Source organism: Penicillium canariense (genome assembly GCF_028826845.1).
Source record: "Penicillium canariense strain IBT 26290 chromosome Unknown utg000002l_segment0_segment0, whole genome shotgun sequence".
NCBI classification, from domain to species: Eukaryota; Fungi; Ascomycota; class Eurotiomycetes; order Eurotiales; family Aspergillaceae; genus Penicillium; species Penicillium canariense.
The window spans coordinates 702,908-730,839 of record NW_026622729.1 but is presented as its reverse complement, the minus strand read 5'-3'; the positions used below and the strand labels follow the sequence as shown (position 1 = coordinate 730,839).

General features: G+C 55.4%; 12 protein-coding genes across 12 annotated transcripts; 7 read left to right on the top strand and 5 right to left on the bottom strand.

The window, feature by feature from the left end:
* Positions 1–546: 546 nt before the first annotated feature.
* Positions 547–1,654, top strand: N7482_003463 (dihydroneopterin aldolase family protein; the record flags this gene model as incomplete). Its single annotated transcript, XM_056685588.1, has 2 exons — positions 547–1,395; positions 1,457–1,654. 2 exons carry the CDS (start codon positions 547–549, stop codon positions 1,652–1,654), a joined length of 1,047 nt encoding a protein of 348 aa, XP_056544330.1.
* A 599-nt stretch (positions 1,655–2,253) lies between these two features.
* N7482_003462 (uncharacterized protein) lies at positions 2,254–2,463 on the top strand (the record flags this gene model as incomplete). Its single annotated transcript, XM_056685587.1, has 1 exon — positions 2,254–2,463. One exon carries the CDS (start codon positions 2,254–2,256, stop codon positions 2,461–2,463), a length of 210 nt encoding a protein of 69 aa, XP_056544329.1.
* A 450-nt stretch (positions 2,464–2,913) lies between these two features.
* Positions 2,914–4,689, top strand: N7482_003461 (AGC family serine/threonine-protein kinase; the record flags this gene model as incomplete). Its single annotated transcript, XM_056685586.1, has 1 exon — positions 2,914–4,689. One exon carries the CDS (start codon positions 2,914–2,916, stop codon positions 4,687–4,689), a length of 1,776 nt encoding a protein of 591 aa, XP_056544328.1.
* A 443-nt stretch (positions 4,690–5,132) lies between these two features.
* On the bottom strand, positions 5,133–6,554 carry N7482_003460 (uncharacterized protein; the record flags this gene model as incomplete). Its single annotated transcript, XM_056685585.1, has 1 exon — positions 5,133–6,554. One exon carries the CDS (start codon positions 6,552–6,554, stop codon positions 5,133–5,135), a length of 1,422 nt encoding a protein of 473 aa, XP_056544327.1.
* A 1,435-nt stretch (positions 6,555–7,989) lies between these two features.
* N7482_003459 (IF-2B-domain-containing protein) lies at positions 7,990–8,196 on the top strand (the record flags this gene model as incomplete). Its single annotated transcript, XM_056685584.1, is given in 2 exon segments — positions 7,990–8,034; positions 8,047–8,196. 2 exon segments carry the CDS (start codon positions 7,990–7,992, stop codon positions 8,194–8,196), a joined length of 195 nt encoding a protein of 64 aa, XP_056544326.1.
* A 1,812-nt stretch (positions 8,197–10,008) lies between these two features.
* On the bottom strand, positions 10,009–11,229 carry N7482_003458 (uncharacterized protein; the record flags this gene model as incomplete). Its single annotated transcript, XM_056685583.1, has 1 exon — positions 10,009–11,229. The coding sequence occupies one exon, from the start codon at positions 11,227–11,229 to the stop codon at positions 10,009–10,011; it is 1,221 nt and encodes a 406-aa protein (XP_056544325.1).
* Positions 11,230–11,962: 733 nt separating this feature from the next.
* N7482_003457 (Dor1-like family protein) lies at positions 11,963–13,330 on the bottom strand (the record flags this gene model as incomplete). The annotated part of the gene is made up of 1 exon (XM_056685582.1): positions 11,963–13,330. The coding sequence occupies one exon, from the start codon at positions 13,328–13,330 to the stop codon at positions 11,963–11,965; it is 1,368 nt and encodes a 455-aa protein (XP_056544324.1).
* Positions 13,331–13,625: 295 nt separating this feature from the next.
* On the top strand, positions 13,626–15,336 carry N7482_003456 (acid phosphatase DET1; the record flags this gene model as incomplete). Its single annotated transcript, XM_056685581.1, has 2 exons — positions 13,626–13,640; positions 13,705–15,336. 2 exons carry the CDS (start codon positions 13,626–13,628, stop codon positions 15,334–15,336), a joined length of 1,647 nt encoding a protein of 548 aa, XP_056544323.1.
* Positions 15,337–17,512: 2,176 nt separating this feature from the next.
* Positions 17,513–18,949, bottom strand: N7482_003455 (uncharacterized protein; the record flags this gene model as incomplete). Its single annotated transcript, XM_056685580.1, has 1 exon — positions 17,513–18,949. The coding sequence occupies one exon, from the start codon at positions 18,947–18,949 to the stop codon at positions 17,513–17,515; it is 1,437 nt and encodes a 478-aa protein (XP_056544322.1).
* A 2,055-nt stretch (positions 18,950–21,004) lies between these two features.
* Positions 21,005–21,337, top strand: N7482_003454 (uncharacterized protein; the record flags this gene model as incomplete). The annotated part of the gene is made up of 1 exon (XM_056685579.1): positions 21,005–21,337. The coding sequence occupies one exon, from the start codon at positions 21,005–21,007 to the stop codon at positions 21,335–21,337; it is 333 nt and encodes a 110-aa protein (XP_056544321.1).
* A 1,054-nt stretch (positions 21,338–22,391) lies between these two features.
* Positions 22,392–26,090, bottom strand: N7482_003453 (forkhead domain protein; the record flags this gene model as incomplete). Its single annotated transcript, XM_056685578.1, has 2 exons — positions 22,392–22,699; positions 23,405–26,090. The coding sequence occupies 2 exons, from the start codon at positions 26,088–26,090 to the stop codon at positions 22,392–22,394; spliced, it is 2,994 nt and encodes a 997-aa protein (XP_056544320.1).
* Positions 26,091–26,965: 875 nt separating this feature from the next.
* N7482_003452 (uncharacterized protein) lies at positions 26,966–27,859 on the top strand (the record flags this gene model as incomplete). The annotated part of the gene is made up of 2 exons (XM_056685577.1): positions 26,966–27,485; positions 27,570–27,859. 2 exons carry the CDS (start codon positions 26,966–26,968, stop codon positions 27,857–27,859), a joined length of 810 nt encoding a protein of 269 aa, XP_056544319.1.
* Between the last annotated feature and the right edge of the window lie 73 nt (positions 27,860–27,932).

The window sequence follows — 27,932 nt, the reverse complement described above, 5'->3', positions numbered from 1 at the left end:
CAGCCACGACCATGGTGGGTATGGCGTCGGGAACACCAATCGGCCGTGCTAATCTACGTCTTGTCTGGTCAGATAGCGATTGTCTGGTGGTAGACCAGCAAACTACGAATGCGGATGTCAAGTGGTATCTTCAAGATGTAGACGGACATTGTTCAAGTAGGGATCAGTGCTGGGTCAATGGCGGCCCTTGGTACTGGTAGGATCGTTGCTCCTGGGGGGTCAGCTGTCTGAGGGGCTCGTGCCGTCATGATCTGCGCCCCGCCGAAAAAACCTCCCGAGCTCCTCTCCCCCCACCATCATCCAACTTTGAGAAGGAATGCTGGTCACAGGGCGGACCAGATTGCAATTCAATACTTGGACAACTCTGCACGAAAATTCAATTGCCTGGCGATAAACTTCAGCACCTTTGCTTCTTCCAGTCGATATCGGAGCCGGATCGAGCTTCCCGCGCCTCTTTGACTCAGACGGCCAACCTCTCAGCACAGAAGCTACCTCTATAATTCCCCTACCTCCCAGCGGAAAACCATCCAAGCACCGCACTCAAAGATGTCCTCCCCCCGCTCTGCCGTACACATCCCCCAGCCTCCCGCTTTCCTCGACAGCGTCTGCCTCCGCGACATCGAGCTCCCACTCCCTGCAGCCCCAGACCCATGGCACCGCCCCGACAAACCCCAGCCCTGCACTGCAAGCCTAAAGCTCTCCTACTCCTCCGCGATCGCTGCCGCAGAACAAGACGATGTCTCGTTGTCACTCGACTACGGCAAACTCTTCCGCCGCCTGGAGAGCGACATCCGTGACATGGCCCACCACAGCACGTCGCCGGAGCACCCTCACCACCGCATGATCAGCGTCGACGGCACGCAGCGCGAGGAAATGAAGGTCAGCGAGGTGGGCCAGGATCCCCGCGTCACGGCCGGGATCGTGGCGAATTGCGGTCTCGGTTTGCTGGACGAGACGGCCGCCGGCGTGCGCCGCATGGCGCATGTGCACCAAAGTCCGCGGAATAGCTTCTCGGGTGCGCCGCCTCCCGTACCTGCAGCGGCTTCTTCGTACCCGATTGCAGCGGACTATGGAAAGTGCGAGGTGTGGCTGCATTTGCCGAAGGCACTGCTGCGCGCGGAAAACGGGCTCAAGTATCGCAGCGTGACGGTATGGGGCTATAAGGGTGGGGCGGATGCGGAGGCCTTGGACTCGGCGGCGCGGTCTCCTGTTGTATTGGAGGAGGAGTTCCGCATTGAGGGTATCCGCTGCTACTGCATTCTGGGGGTGAACTCGCATGAGCGGGTTGAAAAGCAGGCTGTTATTATTTCGCTGGGCTTCGAGGGGCCTGGGCAGTTGGCTTGGGGGTCGACTGCTGTCGATACGTACGTGGCTATGACAAGGGCCGTTGCCGAGGTATGTGGCTTTTTTTCAGATACCTTCATTCTTATCGAACTAATGTGAATGTTGTATATAGAAAGTCGATGAGACCACGTTTCAAACCGTCGAGGCGCTGGCAACTTTCGTGGCTCGCATCGTCACAGTGGACTTTGGCAACGAGCGCGTGACGGTGTGCGTCGAGAAGCCTAGTGCCTTGGCGTTTGTTCAGCGCTCTGGCGTTGAGATCACTCGGTCGCAGGCATTCTTCGAGAGCCACGAGGTGGCGCGCCGGTGAGGCTTCCCGCGATGATGTGCAGATCGGGCCGACGATCGATCGTGCCTGCTGCGGGCGCTCCCGAGGAGGGTGAACCGAAGCTACATATTGTATGTGTTTGATTATTTTCTGTCTTGATCAAATGAACAATTGTAAGGACTGAGATGTCTGGAAAACAATCAGAGGATTTTTTTTCATCGCAAGTGTGGTTTGGTGTGGCCAGCAAGAGACGGTAGAGTAAGCCTGCATCTGGGTAGCTTCACTTTCCTTTCCAGTCTGCTGCGTAGACAAGTAGTGTGAGGGGCAGAGTGCGATACAATATAATAATTCGATCTTTTATGCAACCATAATGTATGCTGGCTATCCCTTGAAACCTCTCTTTATCCGAGACGTCTTTTCAAAGACCACTCAGAGCTCATACATTGTCCATGCCTCGCACGTGAACACCGGATCCGGTTTAGCCCGGAGGTCCCCCCGGATTTACACCCGAAGGCGCTCATTTTTGTCAGCTTGGTCTCTCTCACCCTTCCATCTCATTCACGTTCTCTCTGGGAGCACAGAAGCTCTTACTCTCCCGATACACTTCAGATCAACCTATCAGTCGTCCTCGCGATTTCTCTATGTGCCTGTCTGCGCTGCCCTCGCTCGCCTCGACCTCCCTGACCAGCTATCTGGCCAACCTTCACCTGCTTACCTCCCAGCACTACGACCACCGTGCCCCTCCCAACGCCCTCGCCGTGACCGAATATCCCCAGCTGACCCCGTCCGCCTTGGCCTTCCACTCCGCCGTTGGCGAGGTGATTTGGCTAGGGGTCCCGGGTCCGTCCTGAAGCAGGGCGGACGGTAAAATTACTCGAGGGATTGCGATCTGGCTCAGAATCAGCTAGAAAGAAACCGCGCTGTTCTCAGCTATCAAGTTGAGGTTGGTGCCTCTCAATTTTCCCCTGAAAATCCGAATGGTGGTGGTCTTTATCTTTTTTGCGATTGGTGGGGCGAAAAGTCTCATGCAAAAGCTCCATTTACCCCTCCACAAATGTGGTCGCGAGCAAACCAGCGGCTGAAGCTAACATGGATGTTTTTACACGCATAGCGGCTTCCATATAGGCGTCTCGGGTATCAATTTGCCATAAACACCGCTGGTGTGCCCTCAATTGCTCCGCCCCCACTCCCGGATTGCGACTATCGCCGGCGCCTCCTACCTGGAACGATTTTGAGGCTCTTTCGAAGCTCGAACCCTCACTTGGAACTCTTGGTTGCTGTGACGATCTTCTTCGAGCATCATGTTTTCCTCCGCGCCTCACGATGATCTCTCTGTTGGAGATGTTTTTACTCCGCAGGCCGATAGCGCGCAGCCCTCTGCCGTCGACATTCCGACCAATCACCACCTCACGGGTGACCACATGGGTGACGACCGGCTGTCGCCGCGCAAGCAGATAGCCAATTATCGGTCCAACGGGGACAGCGCGATGCAGCCAGCGGCCTTTCACCCGAATTTATTGACGGGCAAGCAGCGACGGAAGAACAAGAAAAAGAAGCAGGTCGCGCAGGTGGACCCGGCGCTGTCGACGGTCCGCGGCTTCACACCGCTGGTCTCCGCTGACGAGGACTCGGATTTCTCGACGACTAGCTCCCGCGCTGCGGAGTCACGCCCGGCGACCTCTAGGGGTGGAGCAAGTCCTCGGGCTCAACCGAGTTCGGGCCATGGGGTGAGCGCGTTGAAGCTCCAGCTCGATTTGCTAAGTCTCTCTGGAAAGCCTACGGCGGGCACCGACAGTCTTTACTCCGGAACCCCCAGTAACGCAAGTGTGTATTCAGACAGTGATCAGACCGAGGTTTTGACGAGCTATGAAGTGCCTCTGGAGCATGATTTCGTCAGTGCAGACGCCGTGAAGGAAGAGGGACCTACCGACAAGAGCCCGGAGATGGTTGGCAATGGTGTGGATATGCGGAGTCAGCTCTGCCGCAAGATGACTGCAGACGACTTTGAACCCTTGCTCTGCCTTGGCAAGGGCTCGTTCGGAACCGTCTTGCTCGTCCGCCATGTCGTCACGGGCAAGCTCTACGCCCAGAAGCAGTTCAAGAAAGCCTCGATCACTGTGCACAAGAAACTCGTGGAGCAAACTAAGACAGAGCGTATGATTCTGGAGAGCGTCAACCGGCACCCGTTCGTGGTGAAGTTGTTTTACGCGTTCCAGGACCACGAGAAGCTCTATCTGATCCTGGAGTACGCTCAAGGCGGCGAGCTATTCACCCACCTCGCCATGGAACGCATGTTCCAAGAAGACGCCGCGGCCTTCTACATGGCCGAGATGGTTCTCGCCCTTGAGCACTTACACCAGAACGTCGGCGTCTTGTACCGCGACCTCAAGCCCGAGAACTGCCTCCTTGACCGCGAGGGCCACCTGCTCCTCACCGACTTTGGGCTAAGCAAGATCGCGCTTAGCGACGATGACCGCTGCAACTCCCTCCTCGGCACAATCGAGTACATGGCCCCCGAAGTGATCCAGGGCAAACCGTACGGCAAAGCATGCGACTGGTGGTCTCTAGGCGCGCTGGGCTTTGACCTGCTCACGGGGTCCCCGCCCTTCCGCGCTAACAACCACACTAAGCTGCAGGAGAAAATTGTCAAGCAGAAGCTCGTTCTGCCGTACTTCCTCGGCCCCGACGCAAAGGATCTACTCATCCGCCTGCTCCGCAAAGACCCGACCAAGCGACTCGGCTACCACATGACCAAAGACCTGCCGACGATCAAGAAGCACCGCTTCTTCCGCAAGATAGACTGGGCGGCCCTGGAGCGCCGCGAGGTCGACCCCCCGATCCAGCCGATTGTTACGGACCCTGCGCTAGCCGAGAACTTCTCCGCAGATTTCACTCAGATCCCACTGAGCCCGACGGTGACGGGTGGGTTCGACGAGTTTTTTGCTGAGGGCCGATCTCGTTTGTCGTCGAGTGCTACGGGCCAGATGTCTGGTGAGGCGGATCCGTTTGGCGGATTTAGCTTTGTCGCTTCGAGTAGCTTGCTGGACCATGGACTTGGGGTGGCGGCGGGATATTAGGCGACGTATCGGTCCTACGATCCACCTAATTATATATCTTTCGTGTTTTTTACTTCTGGCAGTTTCGGTTGCCTTGCATTTTTGTCTCTTATCTCATGGTTGGTGATGCTCTCTACCCTGCTTGGTATTCCTCCAGCCTTGTATCGTCGTATGCAAGCCGTCTTGTTTGGAGTACGCGGCATCAAGTGTGCAGTGTGTTCAAAAGTACAGCATTTTATCTCCAAGCGCTCTTACGAGGAAGGCATTGTTCGAAACCGCGTTGCATAAGTACTATTCTTCATCATTTAGAATTTTTCATAGATGTCATTGATGTACAGTTAGTTCATCCACCTGCCCAGCAAGTAAAAACCAAGCAACGCAGAGCCAAGCAAAACAGCACCTATAGGTCTGACCAGTTCTGTCCGCGCCTCCTCCTAACTCCCAATTGCTATACCAATTATGTTCTAGATTTCGCCCTCTTCGCTTCCGGCCCCTTCCTCACTAGCGTTTCCCTTTGGTGCAGACGATGGCCCTCGCTCGGTTGGGCCCGTAGAGGCTGCAGGAGCGGTATTCGGTTCGACTCCCTTGGAGTCTGAGACTTCACCTTCTTCGGCGCTGGTCTCTTCTCTTTGAAGATTCCGTGCGGGTGATGTGTGGGTATGTTGGTTGTGTGTCTCGCTGGAGAGTCTGTCGACCGGTTTAGACTGCCGGGCTGCTTCCATTGCGCGAAGGGGAATGCGCGGGCGAGCTGTCGCTGTGGATGGCGAGGCTGTTGCGCCTGCGCCAGGTTTGGGTGAATCGGTGCACTGGCGTTTCGGGGAACGCCCTCCGTTGAGAGATGAGGGTGGTTGTGTGGCTGGTGTTGGCTGGCGGTGTTCCTGGGATTGGGGCTCCGGCTCGCGCGAGCGTTTGCGTCCATTGAGTGTGGACGGGTCGCTGGGTGTGCTGAGAGAGGGTGTAGGCACTGGCTCGGCGGTGGGATCGTTATTGAAGAGGCGGGTTGGGTCATTCGGGTCTGCGTCTGAGAAGGCGAAGTCCGGGTAGCCCTTGCTAAGGTTTTGCTGGACGCGCTCGTAGATCTTGACGATCAGCTTGCAGGCGCGAATAAGCTCGTCTACTTGGACGTCAATTTGCTCCCACCATGGTCGGCCGTGAGAGTCGTCTGGGAAAGCGATCTTGCAGTGGCGAGCTGCGGCGTAGAGAGCTGCAGCGGCGATGACACGCGGTTGGAACTGCAGGCAGAGCACCGTGTAGGTGGAGTCGTTGAGGAAGGCATATGCAGCATGGCGGAGGGGCCTGTTATCTCCCACACCGAAGAAAAGAGAGTAATCCCAGAGAATGCGGTAGGGCGACTCAAGTTGTAGGTCGAAGCAGAGAAACTCGAGCATGACACTCTCATTCTGCAGGATCAGGTCGCGCCACTTCCAGTAGTCCTTCGACTGCTCGTCCACAACCAGGTCAGGCTGCTTCATAGCAACGCGGCAGCATGCCACGACGAAATCTTTCATGCGGCGCATCGTTTCGTCCACCTTGAACGCAACGAACAGCGCGACAGCCGCAATGACCTTTGGGTGCATGAGGTCCGCCGCAACCTCCGGGTATTGCCCGCGTAGGGAGTAGCGCATGAGAAAGCGGTGCATGAATACAGTTGCCGTCTGCGACGTCTGCGGCGGCATCTTGAGCATCATGCCAACCTGCCAGATGAACTCGACAGCGCGGTGCCGAATGTAATCCTCCTTCTCGCGGTCGATCTTGTCGATACGCGACGGCGTGCGCTCGAGCTCATCGTCGCTGAATATCCATTTTTGCTGGGCGGCCGCAACGACCGGGTTCGGCAGGCCGGGGATGCGGTCTCTTGGCGGTGCTGGGGACGCGGAGGCTTCCATTTGGTGCTGCACGACCGAGGCCTACAGCGAGGCGGGGTAGGCGGAAAGGGAGGTGAGGAGGACGAAAGTAGTGAGTGGCCACCTGACTCCCTGACTCTCACAGCAGCAGCAAGTGAAGCGCGCCCGCGCGCGTACTTTGTAGAGGGTTCTATAGCTTCCTATCCCAGGCTGGGTGTTGCTTTGTCCAATCGCGCATAGCGGAGCTTTTCATCGCATCTCCGGGGTCGGAGGATTGTATAGTAATTCTGTAGGGAGGTATCGATAGTGAGCGTGTTGAATGAAGGTTCTCCGGCGCACAGAGCTCGATTCAAAGCAGAGATGGGCGTCTTCCGCCGCGGTGAACGCAGTGAAAGCTGCTCGGAGCGGATTAACTGGCTGCCCCGAGCCCTGCTACTGGCCAGCTGTGATATACAATATGAGATAGAGAGCAAATGCGTGAATTTTACTGTGAATAGCGAGATTAGGGCACTTGGAAAAGGCAATAAATTGATAGTCATCGGAGAAACAAAGAAATAGACTTGGAAGTTGCTAGCTGTGAGTGCTGCAACCTAACACTGTCTGCCACCTCCCTGATTACCGCATTTGGCCATCCTCATCCACTTAGTCTTCATCGTTACCTAACCTCCCATATTCAAACATAAAAGCGACCAGATTTCATGGATAACTATCTTTTATCCGATCATCTATTTGTTTCCCTACCACCCATGTTACGAAGAAATATCAGCTCAAGAAAAATAAGAGCCTGAGCCGACAAACAGCATGCTCTTACATTTTTCCTCGAGAAACTAATGTCAACATCCTAATTCACGGTATCGAAATCCAATTATACCAATTAAAAGCACGATTATACCAATTCTTAGGTCATTGAATCTTACGACACATCCCCCGAACAACTCGTTGTCGCGCCACTTGACCACCGTCCTCTCGCACTAAATTACATATCTCTCTATATATCGACCACTCTCTATTAGCCAGGGCAATACGATTCGTCAATTAAAGTTGACCATTTCCTCTATCGACCTATCGACTCCCGAAGCCGCCGCTAAGGCAACCCTATACGAGTTTATTGATAGATATATTCGGGAGAAGATTACTATTGCCGACTAGGTCATCGCCAATAATATAGTATAGAAGATTTAGGACGGCGGCGTGATCGTGACGTTCGCTAGCAGCTCCATCGTCAAGTAGACTCTCCTACTAGCAGGTAGTAGCGAAGGGAAGCGGTTCCGGGTATCGATCATCGACTTACGCCCGCTCTTCGAGGGTAAGAACCTCGCTCGCGCACTCGCTAATATCGGACACGATGTGCAGTATTCACTTATGTACGGCGTCAGCCACGCTATAAAAGACGCAACCAAGGCCTTCCTCGGCGCACACGCCATAATAAGTAACGGCCGATTGTACTTACGCGTCGGAACCGCCCTACCTAGTCGCCATGTCCGCCAAAGAACGCGTAGGCGGCGTCGAAGTCCCTGCCATCGTGTGCTATTAGATAGTTAAGTTCACCGACAAGGTGGCCCTCGAGAGTATCGTGGTCAACGAAATCGCCGACGCCGACGAGCTAATCTCTTGCCAGCTCCCACAACAAGTAACTAGTCTCGCTGACCCGGCTGCATTTCACTACTACCCCGGTCGACCCTAAGAAGGGAGGCAAGACGGTCTCTAAAGAACCTACCTGCTCCCTCTGTTTCATTCCTGCCCCGCCTACTTCGCCTCTCACTAAATAGAAGGATACCTCCAACTTGCAGCTACTAAATATTATGTACGATGTCACCCCTGCGGAGTATGTGGATATGGTCGTGGCGGAGATGGGTAGCTTGCCGCCTAGTGCTGTCCCTATCGTGCATCGGATGAGTATGGGAACAAAGCCGAGTTGGTAGCACGCGTGCGGAGTCACCTACCTTCGCGTAGGCCCTCACGGGGGTGCAAGTATCTAGGTTCGAATCCTGGGCTCGGTCGTCCTTTTTTCCCTCACCACCTCTTATTAAAAAGCTATATGCTAAGTTAAATTCTGCCAAATTACAGTAACGAAATTATCTCACACGTAAGATATAGTTCGGCTTTGGGAAGAATTCAAGTCTACTTTCCACTTAAGATCCACTTCGTCGATCAATCTTGGACCCAACTTATAACTTGACACCCGTTTGACGTAGGCTTGTATCACCACTAGGCTTGGAAATACCTCGCTTATCATCCTATCTATTATGTAGGAATATCATCTTCTTTACCACTCACAGGATAGCTTGTACGCTACTACTACTGACCTAGATACAATTTCCACCCTGTCCACTTCGAATCATTCCCACGTCCCCCTTTGTGCTTCAATCATTTCGAAGCAACCCTGTCCTCCCTCCCGTTCAGCCCGAGCCTTTCTCAGCCGTAGCCTCCATTCATTAACTTTCCCCTGTGCCACTTTCTCCCCCAAATCTACCAATATGGTTGATTTAGCTAGATGAACCTTAGACATGCCAGCTAAGGTTTATCAAGGCCCCTGGGTTATAATTTGCGAGTACGTCCCGTCCTACCTGGCCTTCGAGTGCATCCACAGCGAACTTCCAGCAGCGAGCTCTCTTCCGGCGTAGACCTGGGAGAGCTTGGCTCGGTCAAACAATAGCCAGTCCCTGTCAATAATATCCGCTGTAATGGATGGGTCATTTGCCTACCATGGAAACAACCACCTATTGATTGATAGATTGGCTCTGCTCTGAGCGCATGTATCCCCGTACTGGACGAAACGCCAGATTGCTTGCTACCAAAATCTGGAAAACTATAGTCGTTTGATTTCGACAGAACATAGTACAAATGCACACGATGGCCATGTTCCTCCATCTGGGCGGACTTGGTCTATCTCTGTCTTCTGATTCTAGTCTGGAGTTCCTTATAAAAGTAATCCCACCGATTTGGCTCCTATCCTTGGGTTTTCTTTCCAGTCCTGTATTTTGCAAAGTTATTGGAAGTCGCCACTGGGTGTTGGTACTGCTAGGCTAGTGGACTCGAGCAAGTCCCAGGAATTTCGCGCTGTCCGGGATACATGGTCATTCCTCTATTCTGAGACGAGACTCCAACCAACGCGCATAAGTGCTCTGGAGAGAACGTTAAAAGATATGCTTGAATGCCATCAGGCTTCAGTCTTTAACAAGGCGCTAATGGTAACACTTTGCTTTACGTGCGTGGGATATAAATGTCTAAAGTATTTCTAGGAATAAGTGAAGGTGGTGACACCAGTTTCGGGAAGTACGGTATTAAGGTTGCCATGGTCCGTTCGAAATATCTTTGTCTTGTTTGGCATCAAGTGTTGGAAATACGTAGAATTGCCCACGGAATCGAAGTAAGAAAACGAGGTAACATAAAGGGTTGGGCCTAGTAATTAGTCCACAGCAAAATGGTATCTCTGGTCCTACACCTAAGCGCCACGCTGATATGCAAAGGTAGAATACCCGAAATTTGACAATGCTTACTCCTCCTCGCTCACCTCACTCTCATCATCACTGGCCACATGATATCGTGTTTGACCATACTGATGGCTACGTGCCTCTTCCTCGCGCGCACTCTCTTCGAATGCGGCCTCCATTTCTGCGGCCAGCGCATCATCGTCTTCCAGGTCATCTCCGGTGTCGGCGGGAGCCGAGGAAGCGAGGGTGGTATTTCTGACTGGAGAGGGCAGCCGGAAGGATTCCATGTCTTCACCATCATCATCCTCTCTGTCGTCGGCCGGCGTATTATTCGAGGAGAAGTAGGCGGGGTTGACTTTGAATGTTCGCGAAGGGGGTGGCGAGCCCATGTCGATGATCAGGTCGCCGTCAATGATGATGTTGGGTGACTGAGCCGACTGCTGAGAGCCGCCCCCAGAGCCTGCATCTGATACCGACAGGCGAATATCATCTTGGTCGACTGATGGCTCTGCGCGAGAAACTGGCTCGGGGAGTGGCTCGGGAGTCGGCTGCTTGGGAAGTTTCGGCTTGACAGCCGGCTTCTTCGGTAGACGCTTGGTTTCTCGGAGAGGGTTTGCTTGAGACTTTGGTCGAGGTGCAGGCTTCGCGGTGGGTTTGGTGGGTGGAAAAACGGGCGTGTTGGCTTTGCTGGTGTAGATCGGCTCTGGCGTAGAGTTGCGCGAGGTCGGCTTGACATCCTCGGCACCATCCTTGGGAAGGAAATGTCGAAAGTCATACGGATTACTGTCATCCGCTGGGCCTTCGTCTTCGCTGGCGCTTCCACCATTGCGATCGTCACCCGATGTGTGATCCTCCTCCTGCACTATCCGTAGCTGCTCGTATTGTTCCAGAACTTGCTTCTCCGTCTTCCCCGGCGCCGATCGTAGATTGAAGTTCAGTTTGGTGGAGACCGGCTCCAACACAAACACTTTCCGATCAGGATCGAAGACCAGGACGAGATTGCGCTCTCCGGCCGGGTCTTCGCTGCCTTGGTATGAATACGTCAGGGTGTGATCGGCGCTCGGGGCCTTATCGGTGACGGACAAATCGTAGAGTTCGCGCGACCGGGAAGAACGGGCGATAATCGATCGCTGTTGAGGTGTCGCCGCCTTGGACTTATAGTTATAGTTGACGTTGACCAGGCGACTTGAGTCTGTCTTTCTGGCGAGCTGCTCACCCAGGACAATGGGGTACTCGGCCTGCTTGGTCGGGTCGATCATGGTGGACAGCGTGGGGGCGGCCATGATTCCGCGCAGAAATCAATAGAAGTGAGCGATAGAAAGAGAATTGGAACGAGGAGGGGAAGGAAAAGGGGGAGGGGCGGATCAGAGGTTCGGAGAGGGGAGACAAAGGAGTAGGAGGACGAGGAAGGGAGGAGGTCATGAACCGGAAGTCACAGAGAGAGAGGAGGGTGACACAAGGCGCAAACACGGGGAAAGGCGGAGACCCACGGTTGAAGGTGGTGAAGTCTGATTAGCGTTTAGCCCAGTCAACTGGGCTTGGCATCTACACTGAACGAATGAGGTGTTTAAAGATATCTGAATCAATATCTACCAGCCAGGGTCAACTTAAACAAGAATAGTCAAGTCTGCGCTGGTATTGAGAGGGTATCATGCTATACCACTGACTCTAGAAGAGAGGCCCCTCAGGTTCAAACAGGCAACCCATCCACGCCACACCGCTCTCGTGTCTTATACTCTTCTACGGAGACACACGTTCTCTTCAACTTGTTAGTACTCAGGTCTAAGCTCGTTTGACTTGTTTGTTTCGCGCACAAGTATACCAATCGGGAAGGGCAGATGTAGCTGTGATTTACAGTGACTTTTGAGAAAACACCCCGCCAACATTTCGGCATTTCACACATATAGTCAAGATCATGCCTACTTCCAACAATCAGACTGACTGGGACATCCAGTTTCTCATTTACTTGTAATGGCGGTAGGTATGTCAATTGGTAAAAGTACACAGGTTTCCCACTCAATGCACTGGCACTCGACTCGTCAATTGCTCCAACCGCCCGGCTAATGCCCGATGTTTGCGCATCACATCTTCCCAATCATACGAGATGTCCTCTTCGCCACTCAACTCCGTCAGGATCATGCTAAAGTCACCTCCCAGCCGACCAAGACTAGCCGCACAGTACAGCAGCTGCGTCAACAGACTCTCTCTCGAGCTGCGATCGCGGACATTAGGAAGATATGCCCGCATGGTATCCGTAAGTAATCGCACGAGGTGCATCGGGAATGTGGCTAATGCCGAGGGGAGTCTTTGTAACGGATCATGCGGTCGCGCCGATGGTGACTTGGCCTGATGGGCCTCAGCAGGCCCCAGGCCTGAGACAGCCGGTTCTGAATCAGACTGCTCCGAACTGAAGATGTTCTTGTACAACGAGACAATGGCGAAACTCTGCTCGCGGAATATTTCAATGTACCGCTTCAGATAGCGGTCTGTTTGCTGACCCCCGGACCAGGTGTCGGATTGGTCTTTGCCATGGGTTCTCCGCTGGGTTTCTTGGTCGGCAAGCTCTCGCAGTGGATCCAACGCCTCCAGAGTCGATACCAAGTGCGCCAGGCGACAGACCAAGAAGATGGCGCCCAGCGCTCCTTCTCCGGTACCTGTTGCCCCTTGACTCTGGAGACTCTCCAGATCTGGTGCGACTCGCCGCAGCCAGCCTACGGTTCGCACGCCAGCTGCTAGGCGTAGGTTCTGCGAGCGAAGCCCCGCGATCAGATTGGTAGTCATTTCCTTCATTGCATCCTCCGCCTGGGACACCACATCTTGAATTAATGGTGATTCGGGGTATAGTGTCTGGAGTCGCTTGATATGTGCATGTAGGTCGAGAGCTGAGGAATAGGTAGTAGAGGCTGCGGACACGCCGGGGTTGGCAGACGCCGCAGATACTGCAGTGGACAGCAGGGAGGGTAGTTCGAGGATATCGGACAATCGGTCGACATTGCGCGCCAGCTGCACGGCTTTCTTCCTTCGTTCCAGGGCGGCATTATCGGTGATCTTGCTGTATTTGGTGGAGAAGCTGACGGCCTGCTCATCGAGCTTCGGAATGGCATCGCGGAGTTGCTGCGCCTCGCTGGCTAATTGTGGTATGGATGAGCGAAGTGTGGATAGATGATCGGCGGAAGTAATGAAGGCTCGATGGGAGCGGTTGGATAGCGCTTGTAGAGAGAGGAGGGTCGAGTGGGAGGATTGGGCGAGGGATTGCGGTTCGGTGGTCTGGAGAGCATCCAGGGACAAGGTGGATAGGCGATTGAGATATAGTGAAGCCGTAGCATCGTTGGGCTGTGGCGTCTCCAAGTATGGAGACAGCAGCTCTAGCAGCGAGTCGGCCATTTGGTCTCGTTGGCGAAGTTGCTTGTGTTGCGTAAAGCGAGCGCGCTGAATGGAGGCCAGAGAGGCGTACGGTGGGCCGTGCGGCCAGTTTGCGCATCTCCGCACTGTCTCCGTCATTTTCCGTCTTTTCTTCATCATTCAACACCTCATCCATTGCGGTCCAAAAGGCTCAAAAACGGGTTTCAGAGGCACTGGCAACTGGATTGTATTGACTGAAGTACTTTCTGCTCCGTTATTACCATCTTCACCCCTCCCCCGCATCCCCGCTGCCCTTGTCCCACATGCCCCTTCAGCCATGGGGAAACCTCGGGTAAGCAAGCAGTCCTACCGGACAGAGTCTGTCGATGCTTGAGTTGACCTGCTTCTGGCTGTAGATGATAATCCTCGTCCGTCATGCGCAATCGGAAGGGAATAAGAACCGCGATATCCACCAGACCATACCCGACCACCGAGTCAAACTCACGCCCGAAGGACACCGACAAGCACTGGAGGCAGGCCGTCGGTTGCGCGACCTTCTACGGCCCGATGACACCCTGCATTTCTTCACATCTCCATATCGCCGGACAAGGGAGACGACTGAAGGTATCCTTGAATCATTAACTTCAGACGATCCTTCGCCCTCGCCGTTTCCGAGACATGGGATCACGGTCTACGAAGAGCCCCGGCTACGAGAGCAAGACTTTGGCAACTTCCAGCCATGTTCGACAGAGATGGAACGTATGTGGATGGAGCGGGCAGATTACGGCCATTTCTTCTACCGCATCCCTAACGGCGAGTCGGCCGCGGATGCCTACGACCGAGTGAGTGGGTTCAACGAATCGCTATGGCGAAGCTTTGGCGATGAGGACTTCGCCAGCGTATGCGTTCTCGTCACGCACGGCCTCATGACACGGGTATTCCTCATGAAGTGGTACCACTGGAGCGTGGAGTACTTTGAGGACCTCCGCAACATCAACCACTGCGAGTTCGTAACTCTGATCCTCAATCCAGACAACGGCAAATACACCCTCCAGAACAAACTCCGCACATGGTCAGAGTTGACCAAGGAGCGAGAACTTGAGAGAGAACGTGAACGAGCGACGAGTGACCACGGCGTGACTTCCATCGTTCCATCCGACCATACCCCCATCCGCAGGAAATGGGGCGGTTGTCCCGACGGATGTACTCATGGCTTGACGGGAGATGCAAAGTCATTTCGAGCACAAGTAGTGGATACTATCCATCGTGGAAGTGGACCTGTACGGAAAAATGTCGATACACTCCCCGATCAACCGTCACCACTCAAGCAGGCCTCGACTACATCCGATGGCCTAGATGGGTCGCTCTCCTCCCTATGGGAAAATAACAACCACAACCAACACGGCGACAACTACAGCTCACAGTCCACAAATGAGACCCAGGTCCTCTACAGGCGCTCCTCCAGCTCGGATACCCACCAAAATGGCAGCTCTCGCCCCGGCCGCCCCAGCCTCGGCGCCCACCGCGACAGCGAAGACTACCTCCTGCATCCCCCAGCCTCAACCGCATCCACAGCAACCCTCAAAATGGCCCTGCTGCACCTAGGCGGCCGCGACGGCGGCGGCTCCATGAGCGGCGCAAACAGTATCGCCGCATCCGACGACGAAGCCGAGGACCACCACCACGATCACCACCACCGTCCTCGCGCCGTGACGTCCGTTCCCACCGACAAACACGCACATGCGCACTCGCACTCGCACCCCGGAGCCAACCCGTCGCAAGACCTCGAAGACGACGGCGACGACGAGCTCAGCGCACATCCAACGGAGGATTTGAGGCGTCGCCCGCACCATCACCACCATCACCATCACCACATCGTGCACCCGCGCACGCCCAGCCAACCCAGCCACCACAGACATACCTCGTCGACAGCGTCACAGCCACAACACAGAATGGCCAACATCCTCGGCGACGGCGACGACGGGATTACCACCGAAGACACGCAGGCCCCCCCGCAGTACCGGGTCTCGACCGGCGTCCGATTGTGAATCTGATGAAAATGAGAAGCTCTCTCTGGAGGCGCAGCAGCGTGCAGACCAGAGTATTCGGGGAAGTGTGTATTGAGCTAGATCGTCATTATGATCCGTGATCCGTGATCCGTGATCCGTGATACGTGATACGTGATACAGGGCTTGGGTTTGGTACAGGTTGCAATGGATATGTTTTGGTGATTCGATTTGCATGGATATGGGATATACAGGTGGATATGGATTACTGTAGGTTATGGGCCATGCGTTACGTTACGATTATACGAATGAGAATGACAGTGAACGATTCAGAGAATTATGGGCTCATCGCTAGTGTCTTTCTAGTCTAGATACTACCTGGGGCTGTAGGTCGATCTTAGGTGACATGAGGAACGGTTCGAGTCCTAATTCCAAAGCCACGCCAGGCGCGGCTCGGCTCGGCTCGGCTCGGCTGGAGTACAAATATATGGCCAAAAGATGGTCCTTCTTACGGTACAAGACTACGAGGAATGTCGAACCACAGCTGTAGAGACAAAGATAATAGTTTGTCTCTTATTTCCTGGATCGTCTTCAAAAGAGCCATCTCAATACACAAAAACCAGAGAAACCACCACTCAAGGCTATCGCTAACCTCCAAACAGGGATTCACAAACCTCGTTCAGGGCTACCTCAAAGCCACTGGTGGGGCACAGGCAAAGGGAATTGAAAACACGAAAAGCGAACTCGTAAACCAGTAGACTACATACATAAACAGCCGCGACTAGCTGGAAGCGGACTATCCTAAGAACCCCGTGCCCAGGACGTGAAAGCAACGGCAGGTGCGAGGGAGATTGAGAAGGGCGGAAACATCCAAGGGAAAGGGGAAACCCAGACACACTCAGAGTAACAGACCCGCTCCGTGCACATCCTGGTGTGACGCTTTCAAAATGGGGGAATCGGAGAAAAACATGGTCAAGTCGGCCCTGAAGTGGAAAGCAGGAGGCCCTGATTCAGTAATGAAACGAATCAAGACAAGCAAGGTTGTTGACCGAGATGGGAACCAAAGATGGAAGAAGGCTGAATGGAAAAAAGGAGGGTGAAAAATGTATTTCAAGTTGGTTTGAATGAATTGAGGATGATGAAAGAAGAAAAGAGGAACTGCAAGGCGCAGGAAAAAGAGGAGCTGATGAAAGGTCGATGAAGAGTGAAGATAAGTATTAACGCCGGTGCACACCAGCACAACCACTGTTCCTTTTTGAGGAGAAAGAAAGAAAGATAGCAGGGTGTGGCATGGGTGTGCACAGTGGAATGGGAATAATGTACCGACATGAAGAGGAAAGAGGAGCGCAAAGAGATAGAGAGACCAAAACCAGCAATCTATGGGTAATCACCACCGGACGGGAAATGCCAAGTATGGGAAACGGCAAAGGACAAGGAAACAAGCAAGTCGCAGTAAAAGCAAAGAGCCGAAGATATGAACCGAAGGTCATGGGTAATTAACAAAGTCAGATTTTAGGGATTCGTGATCGTCGTGACTGCGGTCCCGGCCTGGGAGTCTGTGTCCGTCTGTCGGAAAAAGACCCGACTAGACGAAAGAAAACGATCCGACGAAAGGACAAGTGCGTGACCCAGACCCTCTGACAACACGAAGAGTCGCATCGCAAGAGAACCAAGGCTAGCAAATAAATCACGTAACGTAGAAACAGCCGGGACGTGCCAATGTCGCCGCGGGGAGCGTTTTTTCCTCTTTTTTTGGGGTATTTTGGAGTTTTTCGCTGAGCCGACACGAACCAGCAGATCGCAGAACAAAGTGTACTTTTCGGGTGTTGACGCGGAATTACCGGTCGCTCAAATGTTGAGTATGGCCAGCGAGTCAAAAGAAGAAAATGGACTTGGCAAATGGGGCGTAAACGTCGAATCAGATGAAGGAAGCAAGAAACAAACGGTATCATCGAAGAAAGAAAAGGTCGAAAGAAGACCCATGCAGTATCCTCCCAGGCGTTGGAAAGTCAAGGAAGAAAAAAAGAAAAAGTTCTACAACCGCAGAGGGAAGAAATAGGAGGCGCGGAAGAAGAGACGGGACTTTTGAAACCGCTGTAGGAACACCAAGGGCTCAAAAGACGCTGTTCGTCTCAATTTTCGTCCAGAGTCATGAAAAAAAAGGATCAGCAAGAATGCATCAACGAATAGAACACACACGCAGACGGGAGCGGGCGGTTTAGCCTGCTAAAATGGGCTGTAGCGCGGGAAAGGTGTTGTTGCACATGTAATGCTCCATGTGCTTGGCACAGTACATGCAACCGCACGAAGAACCGTGGCCCGTCCAGACACTCTGGGCGAAGGGCAGGCCGTACGCCGGAGTGTGGTGGTAGGACGGGGGCTGCGAGCGTGGGGCCGACGGGGCAATGTACCGGGGAGGCGGAGGGATCCACGCCCCTTGGGTGTAAGGCGGCGGCGGGTTGGTGAAGCCCCAGGGCCCGACGGAGAAGTAGTCGGGGGTGTTGGGACCGCTGTGAGGAGCCGACGGCGGGGAGTACTCGGAGGCGGCAGGGTTGAGCCAGGAGTTCTCGATGTGCGAGCTGCGCTGGTATTGCGGTGGGATGGGTCCCTCGGGGGACATAAGGGGCTTGACGACCGCCTGGTGATGACGGACGTTGGTGTCGAGAGGCGCCAGGGTCTGACGAGAAGACTCCTGAGCCCGTACGTTGGCCTTAGCCCGCCAGTTGTCCCAGTGTCGGCGCCACGAGGCGAACCCATCCTGCTGGTCATAGATACGCTCGTGGATCTTCCACTCAAAGGCGAAAAGCCACTCCAGCTCCATCTTGTTCAGTTCCGCCACAGGGATGTTGCTTACTTCCGACCACGACTTATTCTGGAAGGTATTATCATCCAGAAACTTGCTGCCCAGCAGCAGAGCCACCGTCAACATGCGGTAGATCTGGCCGCTGCCGGTCTGGAATACCCGCTGCGCGGACAACAGGCGCATCCGGCTGGACATGTAAAACAGGCCCAGTAGAATGGTCGAACTGGGCAGGCGAGTCGAAGACAAAATCTGGTAGACGTATTTCCGGAACTGGGGGGGGACTGAAGATCCTGGGGAGATGCTTCGCGCGAAGTCAATATCTGCAAGGGTGATCTTGGTGTTGTACAAATCATACATTCCCTGGGTCATTTCCGCCACGAAGTCGGACATGCGATCCATCTCGTAATCCAGGTGGGCGGCGACACCTCCGGTGGCTTTCTCCTCCTTGCGGGACTGCTGCTGTTCCGGCTGTTGGTGCATCGGGGCGATCTCCGGACGACGGTACTGCGGGGGGATTGCACTGTCCATGGGAGGCAGCTGGACGTTGGCCCGCATGGGAGGCAACGCGGTGGCCATGGGTCCATACATCGGCTGCTGATGACCCAAGGGGTGCATCTCCCGAGCACCGTGCATCGGGTGCGCCGACGCCGGATGCAAGCTCATCGAGTTCGGCTTGGCGTAGACCAGGGACTGCGAGTACTGTTCGATGAACTCGGAGCCGCTCTGGTGGTAGCGAGGCGGGAACGCAGCATGACCGACCGGATAAAACGCGGGTTCATCCAGACGGCCACCACTGTTGATGTGAGGCGGCGTGGGAGGCAGGCCGTGGCCTGGAGCGAAGAAAGAGGGCATGTTGAGAGGGGGAGGGGGTTGAGAAGAACCAGTTCAGGAGGGCGAGGGTAGACGATTGGGATTCCTGTCCGTCGCCGGATTGTTAACACACCGGGCCAGGGACGCAGCACGAGGCGCTGGACTGCTGGAACTCGACGATGGGCGAACACGAACCGTCTACAGCTCCGCCACGCCTGAAACCTGGAGGGGAGAGAGAGCCTTGCTCAGCGAGCACGTCGCTCTGATGTGGTCGTAGTGAACGTCTCTAGTTGAATGACATTGAGGGGAAACTCTTGAATCAAACCGGGTGGACCGAAGAACAAATAAGAGAGAAAGAGCGTGGGTTTTCGTCAAGGAACAATTCCTCGATAAAATTTCGGAACGCCGGGTCTGGAGGAGGAGGATGCACCCGTCAAGGTCGAGCAAGATTCGAATCACACGGGGGAGGGGGAGAGGTTTTGCGATTTGGCGTATCCCTGCACCAGAAGTAATCTTTGAGGAAGGCTGTGGTGGAAGAGAAGACGCGTCACCGAGAAAAGGGTCGCAAGAAAGAAGAGAAAAAGATCAAGGGTGGAATTTCCCTCGCGTAGAGGCAAACCTCACGAATGAGGTCAGCAACGACACTTAGTGAAAAGCTCGTTGGAAGGAGGAGAGGTGGTTGAATAGGAGTAGGAGCGGGAAGAAGGAGGAGGTAGAAGAGAGAGAAGAAAGCGAAAAGGGAGGAGTGTGTGTGGGCGGGTCCATACGTGACGGTACCATACAGGGGCCTTGCCTCGGGCTTTTTTCTTTCCCTCTCTGCTGCTTTTGCCTGGCCTGCTGGTCTGCTGGCCCTTCACCCGGAATCCAGCCGATCCCGCGGGCTCGTTCACCTGATGATTAATAGCTTCTCCTTAAATAGTTGCCCTACTCGAAGACTCGGTCTCCCCGTGAATGTCCATATAATACCGACGCAGTCAAGCATTCTTGTTGAACTCCCTCATGACCTCAATACTGGGGAGGCAAACCCTCTACGTCGTCAGTCCGTGTCCGTCAGGCCCAGAGTTGGCCACTCCAGTGCCCATGGCCTCGGTGGCCTCATTGGCTGAGGACAACCAGGAAGGACTAGTCGAGTCTCATACAAAGTAACCCCCCGTACTCGCCCCCCGGTGATGCAACGCCCGTGTCACTCAGCAGGAAGAAGAAAAATTCTAAAAAAAGGCCCCGACTCGGGCGAACTCCACCTGACTAAGCCGTAAGCTATTTCCCTTTCGGCCCCAACTGCGGACCGGGCAGAATACCAGAATACCAGAATACCAGAATACGGCTAGAATACAGCCAGGATACGGGTGGAGTACAGCACCAGACCAGCCTTCTTTGCTGTTCGGCTGTTGCTGCGGGCCGGCGGTGAGGTACAGGAGGCGGGCCCAAGCGCTGCAGACTGACATTCCCGCTGTTGCTCGGCTGACCGTCATGGGCAGACGACTCTGGAGGATGGAATACAGCCTCACGTCGAGTACATTTGGTGTTCGCCTCCGTATGTACAGTAGAGACTGGCGTCTGCCGGATGCATGTACCTCGCATCACACGCCAACCGCCAACAGCCCTCCCCCATCACCCCGTACCACCACGCAGGGGCCCGCCTGAGAGTCACCGATGGGCGCTGGCCGATGACCGGGCGATCGATGACTTGTTCACGGCCCCTCTGAGTCACTGGCGGGGGAGTAATGCAGTGTGCGTAGCGTCATGCCGTCGAGCGCATCGTGACAGGAGGAGAGGCCAGAGGGTGGAATGAGTGGAGGAGAGGAGGGGGGGGGGGGCGCCGGTGTGTCGAACTGCTCGGGCGCTGGACCAGTTCATTGGGCATTGGGCCCGGGGCCCGGGGCAGCTTCACATTAGATTCCAATGCTGCCCCCAGCGGGGGGGGTAAAGGGTCTTGGTCATGGTCGAACAGGTCACTTCACCGCTGCCTAGAGTACCGTTTTCATAGACACAATTGTTGTTGGAGTATCGATGCCATCCCTAGTCAGTAGCCGCCTAGCAATGCCAGTCTATGTAGGCACCGATATACCGCGGGCTTCCTGATTCCAGATTGGTCCTATGGATGTTCCTATGGATGCTCCTATGGATGTCAAGAGCCCCGTCAGCACGACATGCCCCCGTATTCAGGCACTCCCGGATTCCAAGTATCCAAGTACGGTTACCCATCCATACAGGAAATCCCGCACCAAAAACCCAGGTCTACAGTGCAAATGGACGGACTCCCAGGTTCGAACCTTCGAGTTGACGACGGAGTACACTCCATACATTCCGTCCGCGGCCACCACCGAGTTTCCCTGGGCCCTCAGTCCCTGCCCAACCACAGGGGAGGAAACACACCGTGTTCCGGCTACCTTCGGGTCAACGCCCAATCTGACCACCCACGAGCACTAGTGCTCGTTCCTTGTTGTTAGCCTCCTGCAGTGGTCGGGCAGAATACTTTTGCACTTCCCAACCCCACCGAGGGGAAATCCGGGCGCACCTCTCTCCTTTCGGTGCAGGCGGGGGAGGCAAAACACTCTCACGGACGCCGCCGCGGACGGGATCACGGGTGGGGGGCGTTTTGACTTCCCTTCCACATCGGAGGCCGTCGTCTACGGGTAATCTACTCCGGAGTATCTTCTGCATGAGAAATCAGATGGGGTCCTGGTCTACGGCATTTCTGCGAGGGAGCGCGGAGGAGGTACAACTAGGGATCCAACGAAGGAGCGATTCCTCGACCACCAAGTACGCTAAGGTATAGTTCGGAGGGTATGCATGTACGACCGGAGACAAAGTCCCGTGAAGATGGTTTGATACTTTTTCTATCATGCTGAGCTTTTTATTTATTGGACACCCGGACCAGAGGGTAGAAGTGGGATGAATGTTGGTGGGGGGGAAAGGGAAAGGGAAGATAAACCACAGGAACGGGGTTCGTCCAGACGTTGTTCGGAGTCACACGGTTCACGAACCGTTGCGGGCCTTGACCTCCCGTCCCCTCAGGACAACGAAAAGTAGCAGCCAACCATCCAACGAGAAAATGGGGATGGAAATAAAATGGATCCGCGTAAAAAGGGTAAGAATGGGTGTGAAGGGGGAAAAAAATCCAGAAAATGGTCCAGGCGCAAGCCTGCCAGAACAGAGGGATATCATTAAGATTCAACAGAACCCAGACGCAAACAAATGACATAGACTCGTATACTCGGAGAAGTCGTCAGGGGGAGGGGGGAGGGAAAGGGACCAATAATGGAACCCATTCCAATCAAATCCAGTCCCTCCCGGCCGAGCACTTCCAATGGGATGGGGAGAATGGCAACTCCCGATCCAGCAGTGCTCATCAGTCCAATCCAGCGCGCAAGGCCAGGTACTCGGGCCGGGGTTGGCAGCCCACACTCGAAGAAAAATAGCATAGAAGCCCAGGGGACAATTCCCCAAGACGGTAAAAAACCACAGGGAGAGGTCGTGCTGTTTACTCGTCCTTCAGGCTTCCCACCAAATTGCGCAGCACGTCCATGATGACCGCTTCATCTTTAGGTTCGCCGCCAGGGAACGAGCTCTCGGTTGCATTCCCGAGGACCCGGGCACGCGCGCTGCGTAGGACCTCCCGGATATAGTTCTTGTCTTCGTAGTCTTCCATGAGCACGTTCTCGAAGTCATCGATGGCCTTGTTGGCGCGCTCAGTGAACGAGGATGACTCCGGTGGCCCGGGTGGTGGAGGGTTGGACTGTGCGGGATGCGGTTGGGGGTGCGGCGGTGGTTGGTGGTGGGCTTGAGGTCCTGGAGGAGGGGGGCGCGGTTGCTGCGACTGGTGGTGCTGTGGTGGCGCATGCTGAGGGGGAGGTTGATGCTGATGCTGCTGATGCTGATGCTGCTGGTGCTGGTGCTGCGACTGGACCGGTTGCTGGTGCTGCTGGGGGGGTTGGTGCTGCTGCGGGGGTTGATACTGCGGTCCAGCGGGAGGATAGGCTTGGGCTTGCGGGTTGATGTGTGGTGGTTGGGATGAAGGTGGCTTTTGGGGTGGTGGGTAGGGAGAGTGATGCTGCTGCTGCTGAGGTGCCGTCGGTCCTTGGCTATGCTGCGGCTGCGGCTGCGGGGTCTGAGGAGGCGCCTGCTGCGGGGCCTGCGCAGAAGGGTTCGAGGCGTAAGGAGAGGTATATGTTGAAGGGATTGTCCGAGCAAAGGCAGCTGGGAGGTTGCCGCGAAGTGCAGTGGGGATAGGGAAAGATGCCGGAGCAGGAGCAGGAGCTGGAGCAGGAGCGGGAGCAGGAGCGGGAGCTGGAGCTGGAGCCGGAGCCGGAGCTGGAGCTGGAGCCGGAATTGGCGCTGGCGCTGGTGCTGATACTGGAGCAGGAGCAGGAGTTGGAGCCGTAACAGGAGCCGGAGTCGAGACAGTAGTAGGAGCAGCAGTAGGAGGGGCAGGAGGAGGAGGAGGAGCAGGAGCAGGAGGAGGAGCAACAGCAGCCGGCGGAGGGGGATAAGGACTGGAATGCTGTTGTTGAGGAGGCGCTGATGGTGCAGAGAAGGAGTTCGCTGGTGGTATAGAGGGAAATTGGAAGTGCTGGTGCTGATTCTGCATTGGAGCAGGAGCACCTGTCGGTGGTGCATATGAGTGGGGCATGGGAGGCATATACTGCTGAGGAGGTGGCACCGATGCTTGAGGTGGCTGCGGCGGCGGCGGAGGAGGGGGCGAAGGACGTCTCTTTTTCTCCTTCTCAACAGAGGCGCCAGGCCGAAGTTGCCAGGACCAGCCCTTGCCATCTCGCTCGGCGTGCATGAACAAATGACTATTGCCATTGAGATTATGCCGCACACTGGATGTCCATCCCTCTGTCTCGCACTTGAAGCGGAAGTACGGATACTTCAGTTTTAATGCGCGGTAGATCTGCTTCAGTGTCATCGGGTTTCCAGCTTCCGTCAGAGCATCGAAGATGAGAACAGCGTAGTTGTAAGGCGGCTTAGCCAGATCCTCGGGTGTGTAAGCAGACTCCGGAGGGTAGTTGGGAGACGGAGACCGCGAGGGCTTGCGCTTCTTAACCGGCGGAGGCTTGACATATTCCTCAGGGCGCTGCTCCGTTGTGAACTGGCCCCCTTCTGTTGAAGGCAGAGGGTAATCCATGCCATCGCCCTTCTTCCGCTTAGTGTACTTGCGCTTCTCGGCCGGCTTGACGGAAGATGTCGGCGACTCGACGCTAGCCGATTTCTCAAGGGTCTTTCCAGCCTTGTTGGGTTTGTTTGCGAGAGGAGGAGGAGGAGGAGGCGGCGGCGGCGGTGGCGGCGTAACACCACCGTTGGCCTCGCGCTTGGCAGCCAGCTTCTGCTCCCGGGCCAGTTCGGCTCTTTCTCGCTTGGACATGATGCCATCCTTGGGAGGGCGACCAGGACCCCGGCGGCGGGCCGGCTGCCCTCCGTTCTCCCCGCCTGGCTCGATAGAGGGGAAAGCCTTGGAGGGATCAGAATCTTTGGTCTTGAGGACAATCTTGGTCACCTTGGAAGACGGCTCCCTGCTCTCGCTGTCACTGATAGGTTTGTCCATATCATCGATTTCATGTTCCGCATCGACTGAACCACGATCGGCCTCCTCTTCCTCTGCTAATTGCTCCTCCATGCGATCCGCACCCGTCTCACCAATGGGGACGTCAGGAAGAAGAAATCGGATGCGTACCCCTCCAATTTGAATATAATCCCCGCTATGCAAAGGCCGGAGTTGCCCAGGGGATAGCCAGTCGGCTCCAATGAAAGCACCGTTGCGGCCCATGACTTCCATTTCAAACAGATTGCGATCAAAATTGTAGGCAATGCGGACATGCCGGCGGGAAATGCCACGGTGGCCGGCGGCAGTGCCATCAATCGTGGAAGGAGGGTGGATAGGAATGGTCGGACAAGAGTCAGGAGATGGCAGTAGAGCCAAGGTGTCCACCGGCTTGGGTTCACCATTCCCTTCTTGTAGAGATTGCATGGCAAGCGCATTGTAGTCGGTGGTCGCTTGTAGCTGCGCCGGGTTGGCGTGCAGCGGCACCACAGATCCATCGAACGAGGATTTCGATGACCGTCGGCTCAGATCCACTTTACTAGGCAGATTTGGAGGAACATCCGGATCAAAGCCCATGATACCTCCCCGGTCACTGACCACACTGCCCATCATCGCAGCGCTCTCTTCTCGCTTCATGCGGTTCGGCGTATGGGATGTGTTGCCACCGCTTGAGCTTTTGGCCCGAGAGCTCCGCACGGCCTGCCGATACTGATACTCTCGCTGGTGCGCAGCGCGTGCGGCCCGAACATCTCGGCCCAGAATGAATGAGTACGTGTTGCAATAGAAATGACCATCGTCAAACTCCAGCTTCGCAAACGCCTGGATCCGAGGCTCAGACCCGGCCACCGAGGCAGACCCATCCTGGTACCCCAGGGCCGACAGATCGGCGCTCTGCGACAGATATGCAGCCGTGAGAAATTCGTTCTGCTGGAGGGCCTCGAAGGCGTTTGTCGGGGCAGCGGCAAAATCGAAAGGGGGGAGGAGTGACGGTGGTTGGTCCAGGTCCGATTTCGGGTTTAAAGGATCGGAGATATCCATTGCATCAGACCCTCGGTGTTTCATATTACATCCATTCTGCGGCGTCGCACCAATTTCCGCGAAGATGTCACCAGCGGCTTTACCATCATTCGACATTTCCGACATACTTTGCATCCCTGCCGAGGCCGAGGCATGTTGTTCGTCTCGTAGATTGAAACTGAGGGATGAGTCGTTGTTCGAGCCAGTATTTTCGGCCAACTGGCTCGTCAGATCGCCCATCTTCACATCCTGTTGCCCTGTCCCTAACCCGGTCGTTGCTGAACCCGTCGCAGGAGCAGAACTCGTCGGCGCAGAGTGGTTTCCGAGGAGTTGGGCGAGTAGCGCACCGGCTGCCGACTGCGTATTGATATCCTTATGGTTGTCGGCGCCCGCAAAGTCCTTGTTCTCCATAGACTCCGTCTTGATGCCGATTGGGGTGGTGGGCAAACCCTTGGAGGCTGGGGCAGAATTATGCATGTCGCGGATTGCGGAGTCGCTCCTGGAGTCGGTCGGAGGCGAAGCGCCGTTCTGGGAGCCGCCATAATCGTACATGGGCGTATCGGGGCCTGGATCAGGCGGTCGATGGCCCACTGCTGGCGCCGTCATGGTCTGCGACGACATGGCTCTGGGGAGAAGAGTGGGAAGGAGAACAAAAGCTGAAGTTCTCTTTTGGACCCGGGCGGTGAGGGCCGATTGCCTGGTTGGTGGCTGCAGGCCCCCGTACAGAAGTACAAACTGGTGTACGTACTTTCCGCGCAGACTAGGGGGGATGCTGCAGTTTCATCACGAGAGACTGAAGAGTGTATGTCAATATTGATAAATTTCAGAGGGGTGAGCAGACTCGCCTCTGCAGAACCTGAAATGACCCGATCTTAACTCCCCCTCCCCCTGGAGCCAGATGATCCTCCGGGTCAAATTTTCTCTTCCCGCCCCGCTCCAACCTCCGACTGATCCACCTAGTTGAGTGCCTGGTTCCTCCTCACCGATTGAAGATCTACGGAGAGCGCGGGAGGAACTAGAGAAGCTGAGGTATACAAGGAACCCAAAGATCTCTGTAATCGCCTCTAGGGATTCTTTTTTGGCAGACAATGCCAACTCAGAATTCACCTATTCATGCCCGACCGCCAACGTGTGGAGTCAACCCCTCTTGCATGAGATATTCGGTGGCTTGACTCCGCTGCAGACTCGGGATGTCCAGTTTATACTTCATGGCTCAACCAGCATGGATGTCAACTGAATTGACTTCCCGGCCCTCTCCACCCTCCAACCTATCTCTATCCCACAGGGCTATGAATTATGTCAATACGCGTATCTCGTATAGGTTCCTCCAAACCCGGGAGAGGGGAAGCGGAGCAACTCAGTTGGAGACGCAAACACCACCAGAAGAGCCGAGGAAGGAGGAAATCTTATCAGCACAGCACCATCCCCGTCCTCCCGCCCACAAACCCCTCTTAACACCCTCAACCAACCACCCCAATAACCTCCAACCCACCCAAATGCCGAAGCCCAAGCCTAAGAAATCGGAGCTCGATGCCCGCGGGCCCTCGACCACCGCCAAACCTTCCGCCCCGCCCACCCCCAACTGGCCACCCCTCCGCCCCCTCCTCCCCGCGGCCGACCTGCACCTCACCCCCCTCGTCCACGACCAAATCTACCTGATCCGCAACTTCCTCCCGGCCAGCCTGTGCAAGAGCTATGCGTCCTTCCTGGCGTCGCTGCCGCTGACCACGACGCCCGGGCGGCCAAAGAAGGACGAGGCGCTCCGGGTAAATGACCGGTTTCAAGTGGAGGATGGGCGATTCGCGGAGATGTTGTGGGCGGGGACAGCATTGAGGGAGTTGGTGGTGGAGAGATTTGGGGAGGAGGGGGGTGAGTTTGGGTATGAGGACGAAGATGAAGACGACGAGGACGTTCAAGCGCAGAAGATGCGCGCGACGTGGGGGGGCCAGCCGCTCGGCTTGAACCCGAATATCCGAATCTACCGCTACTCAGCGGGGCAATTCTTCGCGCCGCATTGTACGTCTTGGCCAATCTTGCTTGTCTTTCTGTGCAATCCACTAGACATACACACTCACAGTGCTGTACCTCTCTCCTGAACAGACGACGAGTCCAACGCGCTCACCTTCCGCCCGCCCTCCGCGACCCAGGCCACCCCCGCGCGCACCACCTGGACCCTTCTGATCTACCTGACGACCTGCAGCGGCGGCGAGACGGTGTTCTATCCGGATAGGACGCGCGACAACCGCAATCCGGCGCCGATAGCAGTGGCGCCGGAGGTGGGGATGGCGCTTTTGCATCGGCATGGCGATCACTGCATGTTGCATGAGGGGAAGGAAGTGACGGGGGGAGAGAAATGGGTGTTGCGGAGTGATTTGGTCGTTGCGAGGTGATGGAATGGACAGGAGAGGCCAAGGTATGATTCGACGACTATCTGCACAGCGTCACGGCGTTACGGGGTCCGCG